The sequence below is a fragment of the Culex pipiens genome, chromosome 2 (genome assembly GCF_016801865.2).
Source record: "Culex pipiens pallens isolate TS chromosome 2, TS_CPP_V2, whole genome shotgun sequence".
In the NCBI taxonomy this organism is placed as follows: Eukaryota; Metazoa; Arthropoda; class Insecta; order Diptera; family Culicidae; genus Culex; species Culex pipiens.
The window spans coordinates 82,009,130-82,035,297 of record NC_068938.1 but is presented as its reverse complement, the minus strand read 5'-3'; the positions used below and the strand labels follow the sequence as shown (position 1 = coordinate 82,035,297).

General features: G+C 35.7%; 1 protein-coding gene across 2 annotated transcripts in view; it reads left to right on the top strand.

The window, feature by feature from the left end:
- Nucleotides 1–26,168, top strand: part of LOC120424549 (rho GTPase-activating protein conundrum) — a 162,671-nt gene that overhangs the window by 102,608 nt on the left and 33,895 nt on the right. For both annotated transcript variants that reach the window (XM_039588715.2, XM_039588714.2), the window contains one exon: nucleotides 15,559–16,246. In XM_039588715.2, coding sequence (XP_039444649.1) covers nucleotides 16,087–16,246 — 160 coding nt within the window. In that variant the 5' untranslated portion in view covers nucleotides 15,559–16,086. The remainder of the gene's footprint in view (nucleotides 1–15,558; nucleotides 16,247–26,168) is intronic.

Here is a 26,168-nt window from a genome sequence, read left to right as displayed (position 1 = left end):
TATAATTTGTCCCGGGAATTCCCGAAATTGAAAAAAAATCAAATTTTATTCTGGAAATTCAGATTTCGTTGTGGAAACAGATAACAAGTTGAATATTAGCAATCGATAAGAATTTTAATGCATTATCATTTTTATTCGGCATATATATGCTTTCATTTGGCTATTTAGGGAAATTGTTGAAATTTTAGATTACATAATGCCTAGCGCTTTAAATATTTTCTTTTTAATTTTATATATTTTTAAAAGACTGGGTATTATATTTACGTATATTTATGATTTTGAATTTGAAAAAAATATCATATAAAATTATTTTTCATCGAATTAAGACAGCTGTTGTTGCCATTTTTTGCATAATGTTTTGATTGACTTCATTAAAACAGGAACAGAACAAAACAATCAGTACATCGATGTCCAAATTTATTGCTCTAAAATCTCCTGTAACTATTCGACTGTTGTGTCGATTTTCCCCAGCTGGCAGTAGTAACTCAAAGATAATTTTTAAAATATGTTTTTTATAAAACATGAAGTTCTAAACCAATCCAAAATTTTGCATTGACCGGTATTATGTTGTTTGTTTTCGCTTCTTGTTTTTTTTTATACATTTTAAAGATATTTTTTTTGGCTTTTCTAGTCACTTCATCTACAAAAATAAATAAAAGAAATATATTTATAATAGACATATTCAATTTGAATCACAGTCTATTTAAAATCGTGGTTAATTCAAAATCCAAAGCACAACACAAATAAAAAATCATTTTTAATTTCTTTTAAGCTTTCAAAAAACTGCTGTACTTGTTTCGATTTAAGTGTAGATTATCACCAATTATTATTTTTGAGCTTATTCTATGATTTTATGCTGGAAAACATAATCAATATAACGAAAACATAGTTTTTATGACTGTTTCAAAAATTTCCCGGGATCCCGGGAATTCCCGGGATTTCAAAAATATTTATCCCGTTTCCCGGGAAATTCGAAACCCGGGAAAATTGGACGCCCTACCGCACAGTGTTGCCCGGTTGAAATGTGGTTATTGTTCATAATTATTATTTTTAAGGTATGTTGGTATCGGCACCACTGTCCGCCCCGCTATGCTTCTTACCATGATATACTACAGTAGTTGTGGTCTACGATCTGAAACCTGTTTCGCCAGAAACAGGTAGAGAAACACGCTTGACGTATGTTTCTGAGCGCGAGAGGTTCCAAAGTTGGACTGCTTCCGAGGGGAGGAAACTAGTGTTTTTGTACTACCTACGTATATATATCTTAAGTAATACACTTTTATCGATACTAAACAGCGCTGGACCAGAAACCAGAAATCCACGTCAAATTCCTTTGAGGGGCCTGCCCAAAGAGGGGGAGAAAAGGAAGGAGGAGCACCATTACCAATGGTGTAGTTAATTGCTTTCGGAAGATAAATGGACCCAGCGCCGGCTGACCTCCTGAGCTCTCGGACAAAGAATCATGTACTTATTTTTCATCTTTTGAAGCCCCCTTACACCTGAGAAGTGATTATGTTTCTTTCTCAATACAACATTGGCGCGCGTGAGTGTTGGAAAAAGTTCCTGGTACGCCCCAAACAGGAAGGGCGTCTCGAGTTGTTCATTGTTGTTGTCAAGCGAAGAGTACAAATCGCGAAGGTCGGAAGTCAACTGGTGCGGTTATTGTCTCGAGTTGCCGTCGCTCCGTGCCGTACTCAAACACTTAGGAGCCCTGGGCAGCGAAGTCCTTGTAGTTAAAAAGGAAGACAATAGTGGTTGGTACTAGCAATGGTGGCCGACAGCTATAAAGTCAACTTCGTTTTATTGTTATTTTAGAAAAATCAAGCTATAATCATGTGAAGAAAGCACCAACCATCTCAAGGTGGATAGGACCTTTAGTTTCCACCGATCATTTATTTTTATTTTTATCTTTATGAAATTAAATTAATATTTAAAAAAATGTTTATGAATTGTTTTTGTTTTTGCCTTCCTCACCTTACTGAGGAAAGGATATTAAATCACTCGAAAAATGAACTGTTTAATTAGACCTCCTAGGCCTACCTTCATTTATACATTTCGACTCAGAATCACCAGCTGATCAAATGTCTGTGTGTTTGGCTGTATGTAGACATGTTTACCGAATCAATGTCACTGGAATATCTCGTCACTGACTGAGCCGATTTTTAACGTATTTGCCTAATTCGATTCGTCTTGGGGTCCCATAAGTCCCTATTGAAATTTATAACATTTAGTAAAGCACATCAAAAGTTATGCTTAAAAAAGTTCTGCATATAAATTTCACAATTTGCAAGAAAGGGTGGTTTTTGCATGGAAACCTGCCTATTAGATATTTTTAGAAAGGTTCTGAAATGACCTTTCTTGTGGATCAAGAATTTTCAAGATTTGACTTATCTATCTAAAATTAGAAGCAATTTAAAAAATCTCTGAATTTACATAACCTCAATCTATTTCCCCACGGTGGTATATGTACAATCTTGACAAAAACTCTGTAGGAGGTCTGCTTTTTTTTTACTCATCACTTATTTTAATTAGGACCTCTTTGGTGCTGCGATCACGTTAGGGGCGATGAGAGGAAGACACCAACCACCTAAAGGTGGATTAAGTAACGTTTTTTGCTTAAAGATCCCCGTTTTGCCGAATTTTTTTTTTTTTTTGTCTCTTTAAGGTGAATGGAGCACCCGCAGTCGAGTAGTTTTTGACAGTTCGCTCCATAAGAAATACATTGTAGAAAAAAGCAAAAACTGCTCGAATGGATGTGCTCCATTTTGGAGAGTCAGGGCATATGTAATGACAAGTTTTTTTTCAAACCTTACGGATTTTTGACCGAATTTTCAACAGGGCGAATTTGTGTACCGATTTGTTTTCGTATAAGGTCATCGAGAGGGTGGGGGGGGGGCGGATTGGCAAAAAATAACAAAGTTTAAAAATTGCATTTACGAGCCATGGTTTAAATTGTTGAATGAAAAAGTGTTTAAAAACGCATTAGGCTGGTACAAATTTTATTCAATATTTTTGTCCACCCCCCCCCCCCCCCCCCTTCACAGTTGGCCCGAAAAATCAGAGGCAAAAACATTATTTTTTCAAGAAACTACAAAATATCAATGGAAAAAAAAATTCGATGTTTATTGTCGCAAAAAACAATTTGTCGCTCAAATTTTTGTTTTCGTCAAATCTTACATTTTTTTAAAACTAATGATTGCAAAACAACTAAACTAGTGTGAAATGCATTTAAAAATACTTTTTCCATGCAAATGTTGAAACTATGGCTTTTTATTTCAATATTTATATATTTTGTAGTAAAATCAAGTTTTTGAATAAGTCTACAAATAGATAATTTTCGTAATTTCATAGTTTAGACAAAATTATAATTTTTTTGGAAAATTGAAAATTTCACAACAGTTTTTTTTAGCATTGAAAATCGGGCCAATCGTTTCCGAGATATCGTCTGTTGAAAATTACAGGCTTATTATGTGACACCTGGAAAAAATCATTTTCATCAATTCAATTTTTTTTGCTGTATCTAAGAAACAAATTGCCCGATTTTCAAAGTTCCAGAGAGAATATTGGATGACATTTTTTAAATTCTTCAAATTATTTCTTTGTTCTTTTCTATCGAGAAGTATTTTGAAAATGCAAAAAACTAAAAGAAATCGAAAATTTATGATAGTGCGTAGATAGTGCGTACTATGTCTCAGAAGATGTTTTTTTTTAATCCCCTAAAACATATAAAAAATCGAAAGTTGAAAAAAACTTATTTTGAAAATTTAACTGTTTGTGAAAAATATCATATTTTTTCTGTAAACCTATTTTTTATGAAAAGTCTTAATCATAACGTACAACATTGCCCAAGACACCTAATCGATCAGAAAATCCAATTTCATACATTTACATACCCATTTTGTATGACCAGCCCCCAAAATTGTATGGAGACCAGAGATGGAATAATCGCGAAAAAATCAATTTCGCTTGCGAACTTTCTTCACTCGCGAAAGAGATTGGAGGCAAATCACGCAAAAGAAAATCGCTCCCGAAATTCTCCAAGAGAATCAATCTGCTGATGATTTTTTGTGAATTTCCTTGTCAGCACAACTCAAAAATATTTATTTCACTTTTTTTACACACATTACCCATCTACAAAATGTGACAGGTCATTTTTCAACGTGTGACGTTACACTTGCAAGTGTAGTAGTGAAAAAGATGTTACGCCGAATAATCAAGATGATGATTTTTTAAGATTCTTTTTATCGATATTTCGTGTACGAGAGAGGAGAGCCATGCTCCCTTCGGATTTTTTCTCTTGATGAACGTCCAATGATTTTCTTCTAATGATGATTATTCCATCGCTGATGGAGACTTGTATGAAAAACTAATAATGCAAAATTTGGAAAATTGCTTTTTTGACATGAGAAATGCATGGACAAAGTTTCAAAATACAATTTGTAAATCCGTAGAACTACTCAAATTCATAAGGGACCATTCATAAACCACGTGGACACTTTTTTTGAAATCTCATCCCTCAAAACTTCAACCACCAAGGCCTGTCAGCTGCTGCTCCCCAATGCCAGTCTAATTAGACGCTCTTCGAACGCTTGCGCTGCCGTTCTATCAAATAGTAACGCCCGGGGTGTAAATCCAATTTAGGTCATCTCGCGATAGAGCAAGTCCCGACGACGTCAGCGCCGTTTTTCATCTCAAAACAGCTGAAAGCGTTCAACTTTCAGCACCCGTTGTTCGAAACCAGATCAGAGGGTCAAACAGGTGTCCAGGTGTGAGCGACATGCCGTGCTAACCAGCCGAGAATTGGTCCAAATTTTGGGGCTGCAGCAACGGCAGCAGCAAAAAAAGGCCCAACAGCCACTGTTTAGCGCAACTTTTATTTGGATATTAAAATCGGCAAGGTTGAATCCGAAAGTATGGCCAATCTTCGGCGGCTAACAAGCCGACCCAGGCCAAGTGGACCACAAAAAGTGAAATAAAGGCGATCGGTTCGTGCCCCCAGGGCTTGCGTAGGCCCCCAGCGTAATGGGGTTGGTTTTGGTGGTCCGATGACCATTCATTGAGGTTTCGATTTCAGTTTCATCATTCTTGTCCTCACTCTCTTGCTTGCGTGGATGGATATCGTCACTCGCACTCGAAGTTGATGGGGTTATTACCGAGATTCGATCTGCGATCTGGACTAAATCTATGGACAAAATTGCTGCGTAAGAGATAGTGGGCAGTAAAAAATCCTGCTGGCCAAAAAAACAACCTGGCTCTTGGTTCAAGTATTGGAAACTTCTACGGCTACTGAAATGGTGGTTTGGCAAGATGCAAACTGGAGCTGTTGATGAAGATTCAGTTGATGGCTTTGGTGGGTATTGGCAGTTGTGAAAGATTATTGCCACAGACTTTGGTTCACTACAATACTTAGCTTGTCAACCTTTACTAAAAAAAACAGGTGACACAGCTTTGTCGTAATACTTGATTTTGATCAAAAAAATGGTTTGACATCCGAGCCTATCTATTCTCTATTCTTTTCTGCTTTAAAGTTTTCAAACAATAATGAAGTCTCACTTAAAACACAAAGAAGAACTTAGTTAGCTGATGATCATTCACTATTCAGCCAAAATAAGCACGTTTGTTAAACCATATAAGCATTAGTCCACTTCATCCCAAGAAACAACTGACAGGTCACTTCTCATTAGATGTTTTTGTTTCCATTTATCAAGATCATCTGACCGGGGAGGTTCGAAAGTCTTTCTCCTCTATTCATCTGATAAGCCCCAACTCGATCAATCATTTTGCTCTAGACACTTCAAAAAGCATCCAAACCATCGGAACCTTTGATTCCCGGCTTAAACTCAAGCGATAATTACCACCCTTTTGAGAATGGTCAACTTCGTGACCACGTTCGAGATATTGTGTAGAGACAAGTACACATTCTTGCCACATCTCAGATAAGTCAGATGGTCGTTTAAGCATCATTATCGCAATCGGCATTTTCGAGTGTCCGCGGGGTGACTCCTCGGTAGGTCTTCCCAGTGTGGACATAACCTCCTCGTGCTGGAGCTAGAACAAGCACTTCAGTGTCGTCGATCCGCAGGACTCGCGCGCAAAAACGTTGAGCAGTTCAATAAATAATGGGTTTAATTGAGTGTACAAACAGAGTTTCAAGTTGCCGCCAGGACTGTTCAAGATGTTGGCAATCAGCGGGGGTAAACATTTTTTTTTTCGCCATCCACGTGTATAACATGTCTCTAAAATACCTCCACGAGGGATGCGATGTGATGTTTTGCGCCGGGAATTGTAATTAAAGTATCAACAAAATCGCCCCATCATGATAGCAAATCCACGCCGTCGACTATCAGTGTGAAGCGTTGTTCAGTGCTTAAGCTGGTTGAGATTTTTTTTTCGGTCGTGACGCGGCAGGATTGATGGATCTGCGTTAAATGTTTGAACCTGTCACGAGCAAGAAACTTAAGCGGGAGATTGGTGCCACAAGTTGATTACAATGTTCTGCGAATGATTAAGATTGAACTTTTTTTTTGCTCGGTTGCGATTCGTGAAGGTCCTTGAAAAAAATAAATAAAGTAAGATCATATTATGAGTTCAACTCACAAATTGCTTGGTCATTATTTCATTCATTGTTGATAATTACCAACCAAAACCTTAGTCTCATAAACTGAACTGAAAGGCCATCCTGATTCAATTCACAATATTCATACTAAGTTTCCAGAAAACTTTGCGTGCTGGTATTTAAATATTTGAATATTCGTAAATCTGTATCTTTTGAAACATTTTTTTAGTTTACGATTAAGATTTTCCAGAAACAAATATGGGTGAAGGGAACTTCTGCTAGAGAGTTTTGAGGGGATTGAATAGCTATGATTTTTCAAAATATCGCATTATGTTCTTAAAAAAATTTAAAATTCTATTTTAAGATGCAACATAAGTTTTGCAAACGAAAATGCCTTCGCAGTTTTCTTAAAGAGGCATTGTTTTCAGTCGACTTTTTGGTTATTGATCTTCTCGATCTCAATATTGCTCCATCTACCGATCAATTCTTCAGTCCCTTCAAATTGAATACTTCTATTCTCTTCATTCCTCGATATTTCTCTTGCTTGATCTCTTCCTCCTCGTTCCCTTGATTTTTTTTGCATAAACATAATCTTTTCTTGTTTTCAATAATTACACTTACTCATGGCTTACATATACATTTTTCTTTGCGATACGAAACATTGAAGGATGTTTGACGTTTGTTTGTTTTGTTTGCTGGATGTTGCCATGATTCTCCGATAGCAAGGTACAACGAAAAAGATACATATCTCGAGTTTTTTTTAAAAAGGTCCTATAAACAAAATTTCCAATTTTTGCTTTTTGGGTGTTTTTGAATACCCCTGACTCAAGGCGGTTTCATGAACACCCAAAAAGCAAAAATTGGAAATTTTGTTTATAGGACCTTTTCAAAAAAAACTCGAGATATTTTCCTTCGAGTCTTCGTTTTGCATCGCTCTGTGAACTGATCATTCTCTTTTTCGATGGTCCCTCCAATATTGCCAACCGTACTGTATTTTAGGGTGCCCAGAAAAAATAACCCCCTGCGTACTTTCAGGTTGAAATTTTAATGAAATGTACAGTATTTTGCGAATGAGTTTTCTTCAGAACTTTTTTTTCTTACACCACGGCAAAAAAAAATATGTCCGAAAAGCTGATCAAATTTAGAGATAAAGCCTTTTGAAATTTAAAATGCATGAAAAATATATTTTTCAGCCGACGATATCTCGGAAACAGTTAATTCGATTTTCAAAGTTAAAAAGTGAATTGTATTGTAAAAAAATCGCGCTTAAAAATAAAATTTATGAAACAATCCTAACAATGGCAAAAATCGAAAACAAATGTTTTATCACTTCTCAAATTATGGGATATTTTTTCAGTGTTTGTAGGGGAACTGAAGGATAAATCATTGATTATTTTAAAATCCGAACATTTATAGAAAATTTCAACCTGAAATTCCTACATTTTAAAAACGATGCAGTCTATCAGAAAAAAAAAATCAGTAATTTTCATTTACAAATTTAATTTTGCCTCTTGCATCAAAATGAATTTTAAGACTTTGTATGATTTTTTGTAGAATTCCTCACTTTTCACAACAAATGCATAACTGCGGTAGCAATAGTAAAACATCCTAGATTTAGAGTAAAAGATTCCTTTTTTAGTCCTTTAAAACATATAAAAAAATTCAAAAATGAAAAAGTATATATTTTAGGAAATTAATTTAAGTCATAAAAAGACAAATTTGAAAGCAGAGATTTTTTTCTTATGATCAATTTTCCAGAAAAGTCATAATCATTAACCGAAGAATAAATCAAATTGAGGGCGCCCACTTACATCTCATTGCCAAATTCTTGACATTTAATATTAATTCTTAACCTGAAAAATGATTGCAAAATTAATTGTCTATTTAATTAAAAAACAATCTATTGGCAATTTTATTAACATGCTTCAAAAATGGAATCAATCATATTTTTGATTCGGAGAAAAAACTCACATAGGGTATTTTAACCATTAGTGGACCCCCTAGTAGAGCCGAAGCACATTTTGCACAAATTTTCAATATTTTAAGCACTTTTTCATAACCCTTTGTACAAAACAATGAAATCTGAAGTCTTTTGAACAATTTTGACTATTTGTTTCATCAGTTATTTGTTTTTGAGCAGAAAAATAGCCAATTGAAAAAAAAGTTTTTTTTGCCTGTTATGGACCCCCTTTTCCTATAGTGGACCCGGGTCCATAATCCGATTGTGGACCCGGGTCCACTATAGGCAAACTGTTATTTTTATACCAAATTTAACCGATATTTGATGTTTTGATGCATGGTGTAGGTCTAATGATAGATATAATGAATAAAAGATGGATTTTGCTCACTTTTCATCATAAACAAATATGTTTTGTTAACAAATTTGGCTTTAAACAACAAAAAACCTAACAGACATTTAAACACATTTATTTCCGAAAAAGATCAGAAAACACGTTTCAAAAACCACTGTAAACATAAAAATAATTAAAAACAAGTAATCTTGATGCAAATTTTTCCATATTAATTACATAAATGGTTGACCGAAACTAAACAATAGATTTGTTTACAGTTGCTGATAAAATCACGCATGTTTATTGGAAAAAAATGTTTTGTTATTGATTTATTATTATAAAATATCATTTCAAACTGCAATTATGATGCTTCAGTTAAGTACAATTAACAATAGTTTTGATTAATTATTAATTCTTACGGCTTCAGCATTTTTGGTACTTTTAACATGAAAACAGCTATATTTATACTCATAATTGAAAAAAATATGTGTTTAGGTTGATAACAACAAGAATTTATTGTATGTTTTAGAGAAACTTTTGCTTGAATACACAGTTTTCATCATTTTTGAAGGTTTAATTAACAGGGGTCCACTTTTGGAAAAGTTTGGATTTTCGTTGTCCTATATTGGACCCCCCTAACTTTTGCTCGAAAATGAGCAGTTCTTCGCTTTACTTTAGTTAAGTTCCTTAAACTTACATTATTTCGACTTGCTGAAGTTAAATATTCAGTCAAAAAATGATTGGAAAGTTAATTCAATCATAAAATATAAATGCAGTTTTGTTGTGAAAATGCTAGTGGCCATGGCTGATTTCAGATGTCGAACTCAAAGCACTTATTTTGGTGAACAGGACAATTCAATGTCAGTCAACATTGTTCTAAATGATGCTGAACATGCCAAATAAAAGATTTGTAGACAACAACACGCTTGAAATTGTGATTTTATTGAATTTTTCATCAAAAACCCTTCAGAGGGTCCACTATAGGAAAGGGGTCCACTAATGGATAACGTACCCTAATTAAAAATAAGCCTAAAACTTAATATTTCATTTTAAACATGTCAAACGTGAAGTTCCTTAGTTTTAATGGAATAAAAAGGGAATATTATGAATAAATAAAGTTGAAATTATAGTCGTTTTTTTAAGCAAACGCTTAAGCATATATATAATACGTTTATTCAAGTTTCTCTTTGATTCTAAAGATCAGTGTTATTAATTATTAAGTTGTCAGTATTTTAAAGTTTCAAATTTTATTTCAATTAAAAGTCATGTTTTTAAGAATTCATGGTCACATTCTATGCGAAATTTTTAGAAAGGCAAATTCTTTAAACATATTTTATGGCCAGAATTCAAAACGTTAAGCGTGACTAAAAATATGAAAAAAATAAAAATTGAAATAACAGCCATTGTTTTAATATTTGGAAGAAAAAAGTGTAAGTATCGACCAATTTTTTCCGCGATTTTTTAGCGGTATTGTAAAATATTGTAAAAATTCAAAACATTTGCAAACGAGCCTAGAAATGTTTAATTTGATTTTAAGCGCAGAAATTGTATTTCAAATTATTAGACATCAGTTTCCATTAAAATTTTGAAGTTAAAACATTTGTTTTGTCCGCTGATTTTTCAAGCTGATAAAAACTTTGAAAAATATTTGCAACGGCCTTGTTGAAATAAAAAATGTTTTAATATTATTATGTTTTTTTGAAATGCCTTTTTCTGAATTTTCATAAAATTTAAATGATTTTAAGATTTTTTTAAACATTCCTTCAAGTGTAGTGCAGTCTTTTCCAGAAAGGTAATTTAATTAATAATTGACTTTTTTACGACAACAGTCATAACTTGTAAAACTAAGCTCGTAAAACCATGACAAATTCATCCCATCGAAACGATGGCTTCCCCTCTTCGGTGGTGACATAATGAAACACTTCTTTAATTTGCAGTAACCATTACCACGCGGCCACCAGCCACCACATTTGTCTCATAAGCCGACAATTCCTCCCCAGTCAAGACGTTACACAACTGAGAAAAGCCCATTAGTGTCCACTTTAGCTTCCCCACAATAATGGCCCGATGGGAAGCTCAATTGGGGCTCGAATTAGCGACGCACGATCACCGACTGGTTGATTGGGTTAGACAAAACGGAAATACCGCGCAAATGAGCTCGATGGTCTCTGATGAAGTTAAATCAACAGCTACTAATGACGGCGTTGACGAGGAGGTTCAATCGTGGTGACAATTCCGCATTTGCCACTACTGTGCGAAATGGGTATTACTATTGCGGGAAAGTGGAAAACTCACGAGTGAGTTGCTCACTCGTGAGTAGAAGCTGATAAAATCGACCAAGTACTCATTTGGTCCGTAGCAACACAAATAAATATCACCAATCTCAACATAGCATGGTCGTAAATTACAAAACGTAGAACGAATGACCATGACCGACCACCCGGCCGCCAACAATAGTTCTCTGAACCTACGCGAACCTTTCCTGCTGAACTTTCCGTAATCCTTCCTTCCTTCTTCTGCAAACACAATTCCGCATCAATTTCACAGTAATTTAACCCGACTTGGTTCTGCGCACGTTTGACGGTCTTGCAATCTTCTAACTGCTTTTTGTAGGAGGATGTTTTTATTTCTTAACAGTCATGCAAAGCACTAAACGCAAAAACCACACACTTGATCGCGAAACGTTTCCCTTTAAACCCCCTTTCCAACATTCAAATCATCTCAGGTGTCAGCAGAGAGACTATTCGCTCCGTGTATCGAAGGAGAAAAACACTCACACGTGGAGGGGGTAGGTAATGATTCCATTGTTTCCTCGTCACACCGCCGCCACAGTCGTGACACTTTGGCATTCGAAGGTGTCAGGTTAAACGTTCTGTTCTGATGTTCGCTTCTTTAACGTACAATGACTTCGGGCGGGCTTTTCTTCAACGTGCGCGCTGGTTCTTTGCCATGTAATCGGGGATTCGTTGGTCTTCAACAGTAAAACATTGTTAGTTTGACAATGATCACTTGATTCTTTTCGGTTAACCCCGCATGAGACGGTCAAATCGCCAACCATGCCTTCCGAGCTACAATGCTTTGGGGAAGGTCAGAATGTGTCAAACCAGCAAAGTGATACTACACAAACCCTTTCTTATGCTCGTTCAAAGTCAGCCAGCGACGAACTGTGGAACACTTTGTCGCGTAAAGGGAACATTAAGAAATGTTCTTTTTTTGCCCCCCTGTCCATTTGTTCGTACTTTCAGCCACACATTATCGAACAAGTCGTAACATGACGGCGTTGAGCATGTTATACCTGTTGTGCTACATGAATACTTACATCACACACACACACCGTGCAGAGTGTTTGTTTTATGGATGTTCGTCGCGGCGATCAAAAGGTGAGACCGCGTGAGTTTACAAAGAGTCGCAAGTCGCAAAGTTATGACTACGCACGGTGGGGGCGTTACAAAAGCATTGTGTCTACCAATGTCTGCCAATTTTTCGCTAATGATGGGCTTATCGAAGCGTGAAAAGGGGGTTTGATCGAACAATCGATAGAACTAACACCTATTACCCTTTCGGAGTTACGAATGAGCGACGGAGAAAATTGCCGCTGTCAATCAAGCTGTTTGGGATCTCATTATTAAAAATTGTGTGTTGCTTTTAAAACTCATTTGGAATTCGATCAATTTTAAATTCAACGGAATTTTTCAATCTTTCGAGAACAAGAAAATACATATTCTTTATAAAATTTAATGCACTTTCGTATTAAATACAACTTTAAAAAATTCTAAATATTGCGAAACAAAACAGAAAGGAGAAAATCAAAAAAATACTTTAAATTCGCCGTGAAAAAAATGTATTTCCCCGCCCCCCCCTCTTCAAAGATGGTCGAAAAAAAGAGGGCAATTTTTTTTTCAAAAAACTTAAAAATTTCAATGTAAGTTTAAGTGCAATAAGATGTAATTAATTATAAATGCATTGTGACATTGCGTGTTATAAGTATAGGGAAAGCGTGACAAAGGGGGGGAGGGGGGGGGAGATAAATTTTGGCTGATTTTAGCGTGACGTACTCTATGGATGAAGCCTAGGGCGTCCAATTTCCCCGGGTTTTTAATTTCCCGGGAAACGGGAAAAATATTTTTGAAATTCCGGGAACTCCCGGGATCCCGGGAAATTTTTGAAGCTGTTATAAAATCTATGTTTTAATAATATTTTATATGTTTTCAAGCATTAAATTATAGAATTAGCTAAATAATAATAATAATAATTGGTGACAATCTACGACAGTTTTTAAATAACTTTAAAGAAATTAAAATATTTTTTTCAGGAAAAAAACTACAAATTTCAATTTCAATGTGATTCAAATTAAATAAGTATTTTAGAAATATTTTTCTTTTACATATTTATTTATATGCCATAACTAGAAAAGCTTAAAAAATTTCTTCAAAAATGTCTACAAAAACAAGAAGCGACAACAGAACCAGAGTTTTATTTAAATAAAAGGTCCTATAAGCTATTATCTTTCATGTTTTCAAAAAAAAAATATTTCATAAAAATATTTTTATTAGGTCCTTTTCGATGCTGAGACCTGGTCGGCTTTTGTAATTACATTTTTCTTAAAGCTGAAAGTAATTCCAGAGATTAAAAAAAACTCTAGATATTAAAAAGTCAATGTAAAATTTTACATAAGTTTTGAATGTCTTATTTAATATAAAACATATTTTACTAATTATCTTTAAGTTACTTCTGTCAACTGGTGAAAATAAGGACTACAGGCTGAAAAGGTACAGGAGATTTCAGAGCAATAAATTTGGAAATCGGTGTACTAATTGGTTTAATTCCGGTGTTTGATGCAGCCCGGGAGCATGTTGAGTGTTGACAGCTCCCATACAAACTGAGCGTACCCCGTTTTGTGGGCCCAGTTTGCCTAAGATGGCGGTCTTCGATATTATCTAGCCAAACTTTTGAAAATGGCGAATAGTTTAAATAAATATGGTTTTTGCTTTGTTTTGGTTTAAAACGACAAAATAAGCATTCTGGAATCATTTTCTTTGAAAACTTGTTTAGAGATACGCCACGTTCAAATATTAGTCTAAAACATTAGAAGTGAGTGTGCCGCAAAAGCCATCACGAAAAAAAAAGTTTCCTATGCAAATTTTGAGTAGCGTATTTGATGGGCGGACTCCGACGAGGCCCACTTGCCATCTGTCGGTGAATACGCTCAACTCACGATAACTGTCATCTTAGGGTCCGGTTGGTTTGATGAAAGATCATTTAAGATTATTTTTTTTCAAATTTAAAATCCTAAATATAAATATAATATTCGAAAACAAAACATATAGTTAAACAAAAATTATTCAAAGCGCCAGGCATTTTGCAGATCTGTGAACTAAAATTTAAACCATTTTCCCTAATAAGCCAAATTAAAGCTGATATATGCCGATCACAAATTTTAATGCATCTATTTCTACAACTTAATCCACACCAAAATTTGATATTTTTTCAATTTCGGGACTTCCCGGGACAAATTATGAAAATTCCCGGGATTCGGGAATTCCCGGTTTTGGAAAAAATCCCGGGATTTTTTCCCGGGAATTCCCGGGATGGACGCACTAGTGTGAAGTCATTATTTTGTAAAAAAAATATGTACATCGGAAAAGATCCAAAATTTGTTTACATCCGTAAGAATTAGTTTTCCAAATTTATGGATTTCAAGGGTCAATGATTTTCTTTTAAAAAAAACGTAAAAAACATCGGTCAATACATCAATCGAAAGATCACAAGGAAAGCTTTCACAAATAGCTAAAAGCAAATCATTATGTTCAATTATCGATTTTATATGATTTTTTTAACATCGGCCGATCTGTTACCTGTTCCAAACATGTGAGATGACTGTACCTAAATGTTTCGAAATCTCCACTCCACTTCACTTAATTTCATTTGATCCACACAGCAAAAAAAGTTGTGGTAAACTACTTGAGAACAATCCTACGTCAAATGATTTTGAACGTTTGGAGTACTTCAAGCTCATTTTTGACACTGATGATTAATTTTGCCTTAGAAATCGAAAAAAACGTCCACTCATTTTTAAAATAAAAAGTTTTCATTGTGCTCTGGAATCTCACTCCTTATTTAGAATTTAGTCCCGATTCTCATCATATGACGGTGTCCATCCTCTTTTTATTACGTTAATTTTCCATTTTAACCAAAATGTGCCATTGTTAAAAAAAAAATGGACCACAAATCAGAAAAATACGTCAAATGCTGGATTAAAGATTATACGTAGAATTGTTGGAGTTTTAGCGAATTTTACTGGGTTTTGTTTACACGTATAATTTATCAATGTTTAGATATTTTGCAATTATTTATTCTCTTTTTAGGTTTTATGGAACTGCAAGTGAGTTTTTAAATTTAAAGCATACCTTTTTTTCTCCTACAAAAGCAATGAAAACATTTACAGTTCAATATAAAAAATACAATCAATTTTTCTTATTTGGTCCATCCAAAAACTTTTGTTAAAGTTGCTATAAAAGATGCAAACTTGATATTTTTGTTCCCTCTAAATGACCTAATTTTATTAGACTCGGTTACACTTACTGTTTTCACTTTCATTCCACTCGTAATTGAAATGATAACTACATTTACAGCCCCCTTGCGTTTCTCTCTCGTAAAACCCCATTAAACTCATCACACCGTCTTGTTTGTTTGTTCCGTTTCCGCTTTCAGATTGATTTCATGAAGCAATTACTCTTCGGCGCCTAAGAGTGGAGATCTTCCAGCACAGCCAATCCAACCTCATCTACCTCATCAAAAGCAACGCTTTGAGATCATCACAGAAAAAAAGGTCGGAGAATGAAACAGAACAGCACCCAACGGCTGCCGTAGAGAAATGAAAGCAAAATTTCTTCCCAACAAAACAAAGCAGTGAAAGAGTCAAGAATCCTTCTACGTTTGGATGGTCTGGGCTGAACGCAACCGTTCGGAAGGCAGCAACGGAAACAAGTGAAAAGTCTCGTCAGAAGGCGAAAGTGAGAAATCGTAGAAAAAGGAAGCAAGTGTTTAAACTAATACCCGGAGGAAGCCACGGCAATATGCAGCAACCGGCGAGGCGTGGTGATTAATAGGAAATTATCCGACCCATTAGCCTTTTCAAGCCAGCCAGCTAGCCGAGAAGAGAGCGATTCATCCGGTGTGGTTTAGGTGCGCAAGAAGATAAGTGTCGTACCACGGTGACAGTGAGTGAAACCACCGCCAATGTACCACCAGCAGCGGCATCACGCGTCATCCTCGCAGCTGTCCTCGTCCTCCTCGATCGGTTCACCGATGAATCACAAAGACCTGGAGGCGGAACTGGATGAATACCTGTCCGAGTACAAACTGCAGGCACCGATCGAACCCATCAGTCACTATGCAGGTGAGTTTTGTGAATGATACCCAGTGGTTAGAACATTTTTCGTGCAGTATGAGGAATTTGAGGGTTTTCAGCAAAGTTTTACAAATTCTACAATATATTCCGTTAAAAAAAAATGATTGTTTCTGCTTATGCACCTTTTAACAATACACATCAAATATTATTATACAAATTTATTTGCAGGTGGTTATGTAACTCATGACCAATATTACAAAGACATTTTCAGATTTTTTTGCTATGAAATATCCATATTCAAATTCCCTCATTTCAACACCCCTGAGGGCACCGACCACTCCAAAATGCGGCCATTTCGGTTGAAAATTTTATGTTCACTATCAAAAACCATGAAGTATGACACCCATAGATAGATAGATTTTTTCTTTCGTTTGGTGGGTGTAACAATATATAAAAAAATATAAAAATATTTTCTTTGTCAAATGCTCTGTTCTATTTATGGTTTTTTCCGGATTTATTTGACTGACCTAATTTGACTGAAAGTGGGAAAATAAACATTTAGAAACATACTTAAATTTGTTTAGAAGCGTTCTCTTGATTTTTTTTCAATGAGTCATCCTCTAAAAATACGCATTTTTTCAAGAATTTTTATTTTGTATTTTTTATTTGCATGAAATTTGGTCCATGCTTTCTCTATGCCAAAAGAAACCATTTTCCATTATATGTTTCTTCATACAAAGCTCCATACAAAATGAGAAGGTTTGGTGGTTATTTGGTGTTCGAAGATATGCTTTTTGCACAAAATCGAAAATATTGTCAAACAAAATTTAAAAAAATCATGTTTCGATGCCAAATCATAATTGCAATCAAAAGCGACTTTATTATAATAATTTTATTACTTTTTATTTTGATAATGTGCACTAGCCCGGGTCAAAAAAATTAAAGTTGCTCAAATCAAAAAATATATGAGATTGTCCGAAAGAGTACTCAAAATGGTGGCTCAGGCCAAAATTTCAGCCCATTTGGTTGAAAACTGGCTTGCCTTGAGCAGGAACAAGTTTAAATGGGAATTAACCCGTAAAACTGGAGCATTTAGGTAAATTGCTCTGTACAAATCAGCCGTTAACAAATGACGACTTTTGCATACCATGGGGTCCTAGGGGATGGTCTGGGGAACAATTCCTCCGAAGGGTGCAAGACGATCCGAGGCCCCAGGTCTTGCCTTGAACCGGATTCATTCCGGCGTCGCAGAAATTCTCATGTTCCCGGCAAAATGTATAGGGAAAAATCAAAGCACACTAAGAAGGCTGCCTCGATCAGAGGACGCCACATGGCAATCAGCCACCACGTGGCAGGAGGGTATAATCAATTTTTGCTTTTAAAGTAGTTTTGTTATTCCTAGAACACTTTATTCAGCCAGCTATTTGATCAAAAACACCTTAAAAACGCAAAATGTAATTTTGAACCCGAATTTGAAGTAATTTTCCTGCCAGGTGGCGGCTGATTGCCATGTGGCGTCCTCTAATCGAGGCAGCCTTCTTAGTGTGCTTTGATTTTTCCCTATACATTTTGCCGGGAACATGAGAATTTCTGCGACGCCGGAATGAATCCGGTTCAAGGCAAGACCTGGGGCCTCGGATCGTCTTGCACCCTTCGGAGGAATTGTTCCCCAGATCATCCCCTAGGACCCCATGGTATGCAAAAGTCGTCATTTGTTAACGGCTGATTTGTACAGAGCAATTTACCTAAATGCTCCAGTTTTACGGGTTAATTCCCATTTAAACTTGTTCCTGCTCAAGGCAAGCCAGTTTTCAACCAAATGGACTGAAATTTTGGCCTGAGCCACCATTTTGAGTACTCTTTCGGGCAATCTCATATAATTTTTGATTTGAGCAACTTTAATTTTTTTGACCCGGGCTAATGTGCACCGTGTCCAAGTTATAGGCATTTTCAGGTAGACAATTTCTAAGGATCAGTTTTTTGGAATTCAAAAATATCTCTTGAAAGAAAAGCAATTTATTCTTTTGAAAAGTAGAAAAAATGTCCTACAACAACATTTTAAAATATTCAAAGAAAGTGTTTTAAGCCCGTTCAAAAGGTAATTTCAATTTAAAATTTCGTTGGAATCAGTGATTTATCAGATATCTTCACTCTTTAGTTGACAAATGAGGGCTTATTAGGAGACACTGAGAATAGCTCATTTTTCACTTTTTTCCATTACCCTCATTTTAAGTCATTGCAAATAGACTTTTTTGCTTTTTTTAAACGAAGCAATTTATTTAAAAAAGTAAAAATTATCAGACTTTTTATTCAAAATATAATGTATGCTATTGTCCAAATATCATATTTTTTCAAAAATTCGTGAATCATCCTAACTCTACCGCAATGGATGCATTTTTTAAGTCCCCTGAAGCATATCAAAGTATCACGACATTGATAAATAAGTAAAATGAACAAAAAACAGAATTCGTTCATTTTTATGCCCATTTATTATGACTAGCCCTCAGAATTGTTATATTTTTGTACACATGGAATGCATGGTCAAAGTTTCATCCAATACAAAAATGCAAAAAAGTATATTAGTGAAAAAAAAATATTTAAATAATATTAAATTTTTTTAAATGTCTCAAATGAATTGAAAAATGTTTCAAATTTATCATTTTTTTATACAGATGGGCTCATTTTCGCTCGCTCATAACTGAGCGGCTCTTTTGAGCGGCTTTTTCGATCTTTTTCCAAACATTGCACAGTGTACCAGATCGCAAAATTAAATGGAAAATGGATTTTCCGAAAAATGTTGATGTTTTGGAGCTTTGGTGTCTTGAGAAGAGTTTTGATTTGGTTGAAAATTAGGGTGACTTTTCTGGAATATTTTTGGAAATTTTGGTGTCTTCTAAAAAGTTGTTAGGCTTGCCAATTCAAGCATCTTTGTCCAAAACACCAAAATTTCATCTCGCAATCTAAGCTTTCTACGACTAATTTTAGAGAAAGCATCTGAGCAAACCTTAAAAATTCAGTTTTAAACGTAGCAATTCAGGGTTAAGTTTAATACCAAAGGGATGTTCAAGGTACGTTTTGAACTCTAACAAACAAATATTTTTATTGACAAGTCAATTTGGACTTAAGGGTTATAAGTTACAGCCAATTTGAGGTAAAAAAGATGCAATTTCAAAAACTTAAATTTCTCGCAAAAGTGCAGACAAAACTTTAAGCACCAGGTTGCATTCGAAAAGGGAGTTCTACAAACGCTGTAAAAATCTCAAGGGTGGTTTTCTTTAAACTTGAGATATCTTTATCTGAAAATGTCTTATTTTCAAAGGAAAAGTATATGGGACCACCCTAACAAAATTAGAAAATTGTCCAACTATATGATTTTCCATGTAATTTTGCCCGCTGGATTTGAGTCTGCCCTCAAAATTGAGCCAAAGTGTCAAAATGTCGATTTTTTGTCCTTTCTTCGGTTTCTCTGTAAAATTATAATATAAGCCTCTAAGCTTGTTGGCTTTTCTATCTAGTTAGCATAAGAGAGCACAGAGGCATCGAAACATTTACTTAATTTGCTCCCAGACAATGACTAACGCCAAGTCCCTCCCGCCCGCAACTTCTTGGAACAGAAGAAAAACGCGTAACTTTTATTTGCTTTTGATGATGACTTTTCATTTCGCTCAATTACTCGCCATTATTTTCGTACACTTCCTTCTAGGAGTTTATTGCGCGAGGTGCTTTTTTCACTCTCTCGTAATTCCCATTAAAACAAACCAACAAGAAAACCAAATGGGCAAAAAGGTGGCAAATTTCCGTGGGCGCCTACCCTCAATGGGGAAAAAGCTCTGCGCGAATTTGGCCAAGATGGATGGCTGGCTAATTTGACGTTGACGTCGTCTTCGTCGACGGCTGCCTTTTTTTGGTTGGTTTACAAATAGAGATTTCAACGAAAGTGAATTTATACCTCACCGACGATAAAATGACATCATTCGGATGGTGTTGGCTACGGCGGCTTAAACTCATTAACAGCGAAGAGGGTCGTTACGGAGAATAGTTGGATAGTTGGCGTTAAGAGTGCAATGACACTGCTGGGAATAATGGTTTGAAATTCAAGATGTTGGAGCTTTCAATGCTTGCTCATGCAAGCAAAGTTTAATAAAATTTATTGGTACAGCAAGTAAGAAAATCTCTAATTAATCAGTAATTATGATATTGTAAAGCTGATTAGTCCATTTTATTGTATGATCGTTGCTCCGCTTATAACATTCCACGACTGGAAAAAAATCACGCTCCACTTTTAAACGATGCATTCACTCATTCATGATCGCTCCCTCGTTCATGAGTCTATATGCCTTTAGCAGTTGGAGCTGCTGTGGAGTACTTTTCATTCTTTCAAGTAGATGATTGCGGGTGGCACCGACGTGTAAGAAGGATTACTTGAGTGAGTCACATGTTAATATGAACTGCATATACACGTAGATTTTCTGCCAGTTAGTATGATCTTGTACTTTGTAGTTCTTGAACTAATGAGCAGTGACAGATCTGCGAAGAATCTCAATCAGTTGAGCAGCTTGTATACCTGATTGAATCCATCATGTTTATCAAACCACAATAAAGCACGACTCAACTCGCTCTGAGTATCGCGCTTAAACGCAAGATAACGCTTGTCCTCAATGGGATGTTTTGATTACAAATGAACCAGACAATCGCCTGTATCAGAAATAAATGAAAATATTTACTGCGCGTAATAAACACGTGCCCGGAGAAGAAGGAATGCCCCTCCAATCCCGTATGTGATTGTTGATGCAATGGAGCTCGTTTCCGCTGGGCTGATGGATTCGTTGTGCTTTATGATCCCTTGTGGTAGGCCAATCATGAAGGGGGAAGAGGGGATTAGTTCGTTTAATTAAGTTTTCTGTATTTACAAATGGGGGTGGCTGTTGAGCTGATCGATATTCAAGTGGGTAATCCAAAGCTATTGTTAGTTGATTGGATGTTGGAGGGGTTTTCCGTCGATACTAGATGGTTTATTTTTTATCAAATTATTTTGATGTTGGTATTTTAGATTATTCTTAACCTAGATTTTTAATTTTTAATAAATCTTTGCGAAACTTTTTTTAATTGAAATTAATGATTCATCTTTTGAACGTTTTTCTAGAATCAGGAATGGGACATTTTCAGATTAAAAAAATCTTCGGTTTGTTTTTGTCAGAAATCCAAAATACTTTATTCGAAGCGATAGTATTAAAAAACAACTTTAAAAAACCTTAACTTCTAAAAATATTTGCAACAGGCTAACTGCCTATGTTCGCATAAATATCCCATAAGCAAAAACAGCAAGCTGAGAAAAACGCATTCGAAGTTTGTCCCACACATAAGGCTATAAATGATAAGTTTTCGCGAAAAACTGAATTTCCTCCTGATTTCTGGAACAAAGTACTGGATGTACTGAAAAAGCACACGATTTTGAACCAAACTGCATCAAAAACTCAAAAGCGATGAAAATGCATATGGGATATTTATAAACATTTCTAGTAGAACACGTTTCATAGTATGTAATTTTGAAAGTTTTGAAATCGGCCAATGCATCGCATAGAGCAATTCTTTTCGAAGTCGGCCGGTTCCAACCATTTTTATTTTTTGTATTTTTTTTTTTTTTGCTTAAACTTTGTGGGGCCTTTCCTATGACAAAAGGAGCCATTTTGTATGATTGGTCCTATACAAGTCTCCATACAATTTTGGCAGCTGTCCATACAAAAATGATACGTATATATTCGAAAATCTGCAACTTTTGAAAGAATTTTCTGATCAATTAGGTGTCTTCGGCAAAATTGTAGCTATTAATGTGGACTGTTATAAAAAATAGTTACATGGAAAAAATCTTGCCGATTGTTAATTGACTTTTTTGTTACAAAAACTCAATTTCGCAAAATACGTAATTTTTTATTCTCGTGATTTTTTTTATATGTTTTAGAGAACAAAAACAGCAACTTATGAGCCTTAGAGATGTATAGCAAAAAATGTTGCCAGTTATAATAAAAACATAGTGATTTTTAGAAAAAAAAAATTTTATAAATAAAATTTTGTTGACCTCATTTTTAGGTAAATTTCTGGAGTGTTTTTTTTTAGGTTCTAATAAACCAAATTTTCAGTTTTTGCTTTTTGGGTGTTTTTTAATACCCCTGACTCAAGGCGGTTTGAAAAACATCCAAAAAGCAAAAAAAAAACTGGAAATTGGTTTATTGGACCTTTTCAAAAAAAACTCCAGATTTGAATTTGCAATAATATTCAATGTTTGGCCCTTTTTAAATGTTAGTCTTGCTTCAAAATTGGAGGATTGTTTGGATTAGACTTAAAATATTTAATTTTTCTATTTCTTTTCCTTCAAGCCGCTGTAACTCAGCAACCAGAGGTCGAATCTTCAATGTTTCTTAGACAATTTTAAAGAAAAATTTCTGAACTTTTTCTAATCAAAATCTCTTGTGAGAAGGGTACCACCGGCAAATCGACGCTATCGTGCTATCTTGTCGTACCCTCCATTTCGACGTTCCGAGAAAAACGCGTTTTAATGTTTCACCTTGAATAAACAAAAACGAATGCACGCAATGTAAACAATAACAAACAAGTTTTGTTTGGCTGACCATTCTGTGCATTGTCCCGAAGTTTGGTTGAAGTTGGTTGCTGAAGTCCCGAGTTATACACAGCAAAAAATCCGATGGTAAAATCGCATGCAAAAGCATGCACATCACCTTCGTCAAAAAAGACACTTAATATTACACACTGCATGTACAATTTTTGTAAACACAAAAAAAAAGTTGCAACCGACGTGATTCAAACCCAGCACCAACAGTATACGGACTGGTGCCTTAGCCCGCTCGGCCATCAGACCGATGAAGAATGGAAAGGATAAACACATATATGAGCTTGACATTTCGGTTTCCCATACAGATGGGCTACATATTTCAGGGTGGAATATTACATATAATTTCATAAAATAATGCAAAAAATATTTTACACCCTGGCCTTTTACGCGCAGCTGGATTACTACTTTTTTTTCTGTGTAGTCTAACTTGTACGTGCGTCAAACGCGTTCTGACCTGAAATCCCTTTGGCCAGTTGTCGCACTTACATCAATTTTCAGGGAGTGACAAGATAGCACGAAATGATTGAAACTTCTTTTATATGTAGAGTGACAACAATTGAAATCAAATTTTGGAGATCTATGAAGGTCAAAAGTTGAGGCATTGTGAGCTGCACAAAATGTCGTTCTTAACTCAATTTTGCCCAAAATGCACGTGTGAGAAGTTAGCACGACGGCGACGATATGCTGATTCATTTTGATACAAAATTGAACTAAATACAGAGAATTTTAGAGTTATGATCAATTTTCATAAAGTTTAGATAAGTTTTTGGATAAAAATTACTTCTCCAAAAAACAGTTGTCCTAATTTTGTAACAGATCGAAAAGTAGTTTTTTTTAAATGGAGAATCCAAACTAACTTGAACAAGATCAATCGTTATTCAACGCCGTTCAGGTTTGGCAAATAGAAGCAGCCTCAGCAACCTGTTTTACTTCTTCGACTTAACTGTTTGTAAAAATAGCAAATAAATTATTGAATAAAAAATTATATCAAACAAACAAAAATCAATGCTCAAAACTTAAAACAAAAATGCACCTTAAAACAGCCTCATTTGAATGCAACTATCGACATTCCTCCGCAGAACTCGCAAATGAAGCAATCAACAGTCATTCCGTGAATTCCTTCTGGGAGATAATCCCCCCTTGCGAACAATAAGAAATAAAGTTCGCCGTGCACATTTTAAACTAAAATATCTCTTTATCCTCGCCTTGGCATAAACTGGTCGCGCCAGAGTCGTTATCTACACATAAATACTCGTATAAGGTATGCGCACACGCGGGCTGGTGGGTGCTGCACTTATGATATCATTGTTTCTCGTTTCTTTTCGCCACTTGCACCAATTGAGACACTTCAGGACGACGACGACGGTGTCAACCAAGTGTGTCCCTCCACGTTGGTGTTCAGGATCTAGATTAGCATGCTTTGGCACGTTCAAGTTTATTGCTTGGCTGCCAGTCAACACAATGCATTTTGCACAGTCTAAGCTGAGTTGCAGCAGGGCAATTTACAGAAATTTGCTCGCTTTGAAAGGTTGCTGCACTTTCCGGTGCAGGGTGTTGCGCCCTGCCTCGTTTGGGGACAATTGTGCTAAGTTATTGCATTTTGTTTGTACCCGAAGAGTAACCAATTGCAAGTGTGTTTGAAACGTTGTTGGAATTATTTGTAGACTCAAGAGGTGGCAACTCTACAACTGGTAATTTGAAAGAAAAATACATTGTTGCATCAATTGCCAAATGAAGAACACTTTCAAGCAATAACCTCTAACTTCCCAACATTCCTGAACCACCCTAACCAAATGGCACATAGGCTAAAGAAGTGTGACACACAGGGCAAAATTGCATTCCGCCAACACGGGCGCGATAGGTGAAATGTGAAGTGAGCGCGCCTTGGTTTTATGAGTCAAACGGCTCAAATGCTCATAATGAATCGTCTACGACTCCGACGTCGATGGGCGAAGCCATTAAGGTTCACTGTAAAACAAGCAGAAGGGAAAGTGGAACCATCTGACCGTTTGTGATTGCACTCGCCGATGCCGAAGCAAAGGTTCGGATGATAAATGTCATAATTTGCTGATATACAACGCGCGCTGTCGAAGGTTGAAGGTCCCAGAGGAATTTGTGACACTTGCGGAAGCTTTTGTCTGCGAGATGGATGATGACTTTCTGCGCCGTCAGCATTCCTGGAATTCCGGAAGCTCATTTGGGTCAGCGATAAACTGTTGCCGAATCGTTAGTGTTCGGGATGATAAAAGGAAAATACATTTTCAAAATTTTCGAATAACTTGATATAACAAAATGTAGATCTGTGAATCATGAAGCAGGAGTGTGAAATAAAATAATTTAAAAAAAATGAAATAGTTTATGAAAAATTCAAGCCTTACCCGACAAACTTTGTTCTGCCTTTTTTTCGTTTGTTGACGTTTTTTGATTTTTGCTTATTCAGCCTCCTGTGATCGAAATATGATTTTACGTATCATTCAATTTGCCGATGCTCCGGAATCGGTTCCTGAGTGGCCAATTAGTTAGCGTCAATTAGTTAGCGTATAAACCTTTCTTGGGACTATACGAACCCAACGCATCAAAGAGCACCTCGATCCGAGGCTCCGTATTAATCTGATTCGCGTTCGAACAAAACCATCGATTTTTTTTATATAAATACAGTCGACTCTCTGGTTGTCAATATCCAAGGGACCGTCGAGGAAGAGAATCATCAGTTTACAGAACGATGCAATATGAAGACTCGATTGAAAATATATTTTTTTTTTTGTTGATACCCAGCTATGGGAGAGAATCATGGCAACGTCCAGCAAACAAAAACAAACTAATGTCAAACACCCTTCAAAGCTTCGTTTTGCAAAGAAAAATGTCTATGCAAGCCATGAGAAAGTGAAATTATTGACAACCGGAAGAGATTTTTAAAGCAAAAAAGATCCAAGGGACCATCGAAGAAAAGATCCTTCAAGCAAGAGAAAATATCGAGGAAAGAAGAGAATTGAAGTATTCAGATTCAAGGGACTGAAGAATTCATCGAAAGATGGAGCAATATTGATATCGAGAAGATCGACAGCCAGAGAGTCGACTGTAGATAGATAGAAAATGCTTTAAAAACTTTACAGACATTTTACTGCAAATTTCAATATTTTTGATTTTTTAAATTCATTTGCAATTATGTATTTTTTCGCTACATCTAAACAAAAACTATGTTTACTTATTTAATTGAAATATCACGAAAGCCACAGGATATTTCCTTTTGTTATCCCGATTTAAAAAAAAACCTAGAAAATAGTAGTTTATGCAACAAGTTGCAAAAAGAAGATTAGGTTTACCGAGCTGGAGAAATACGAC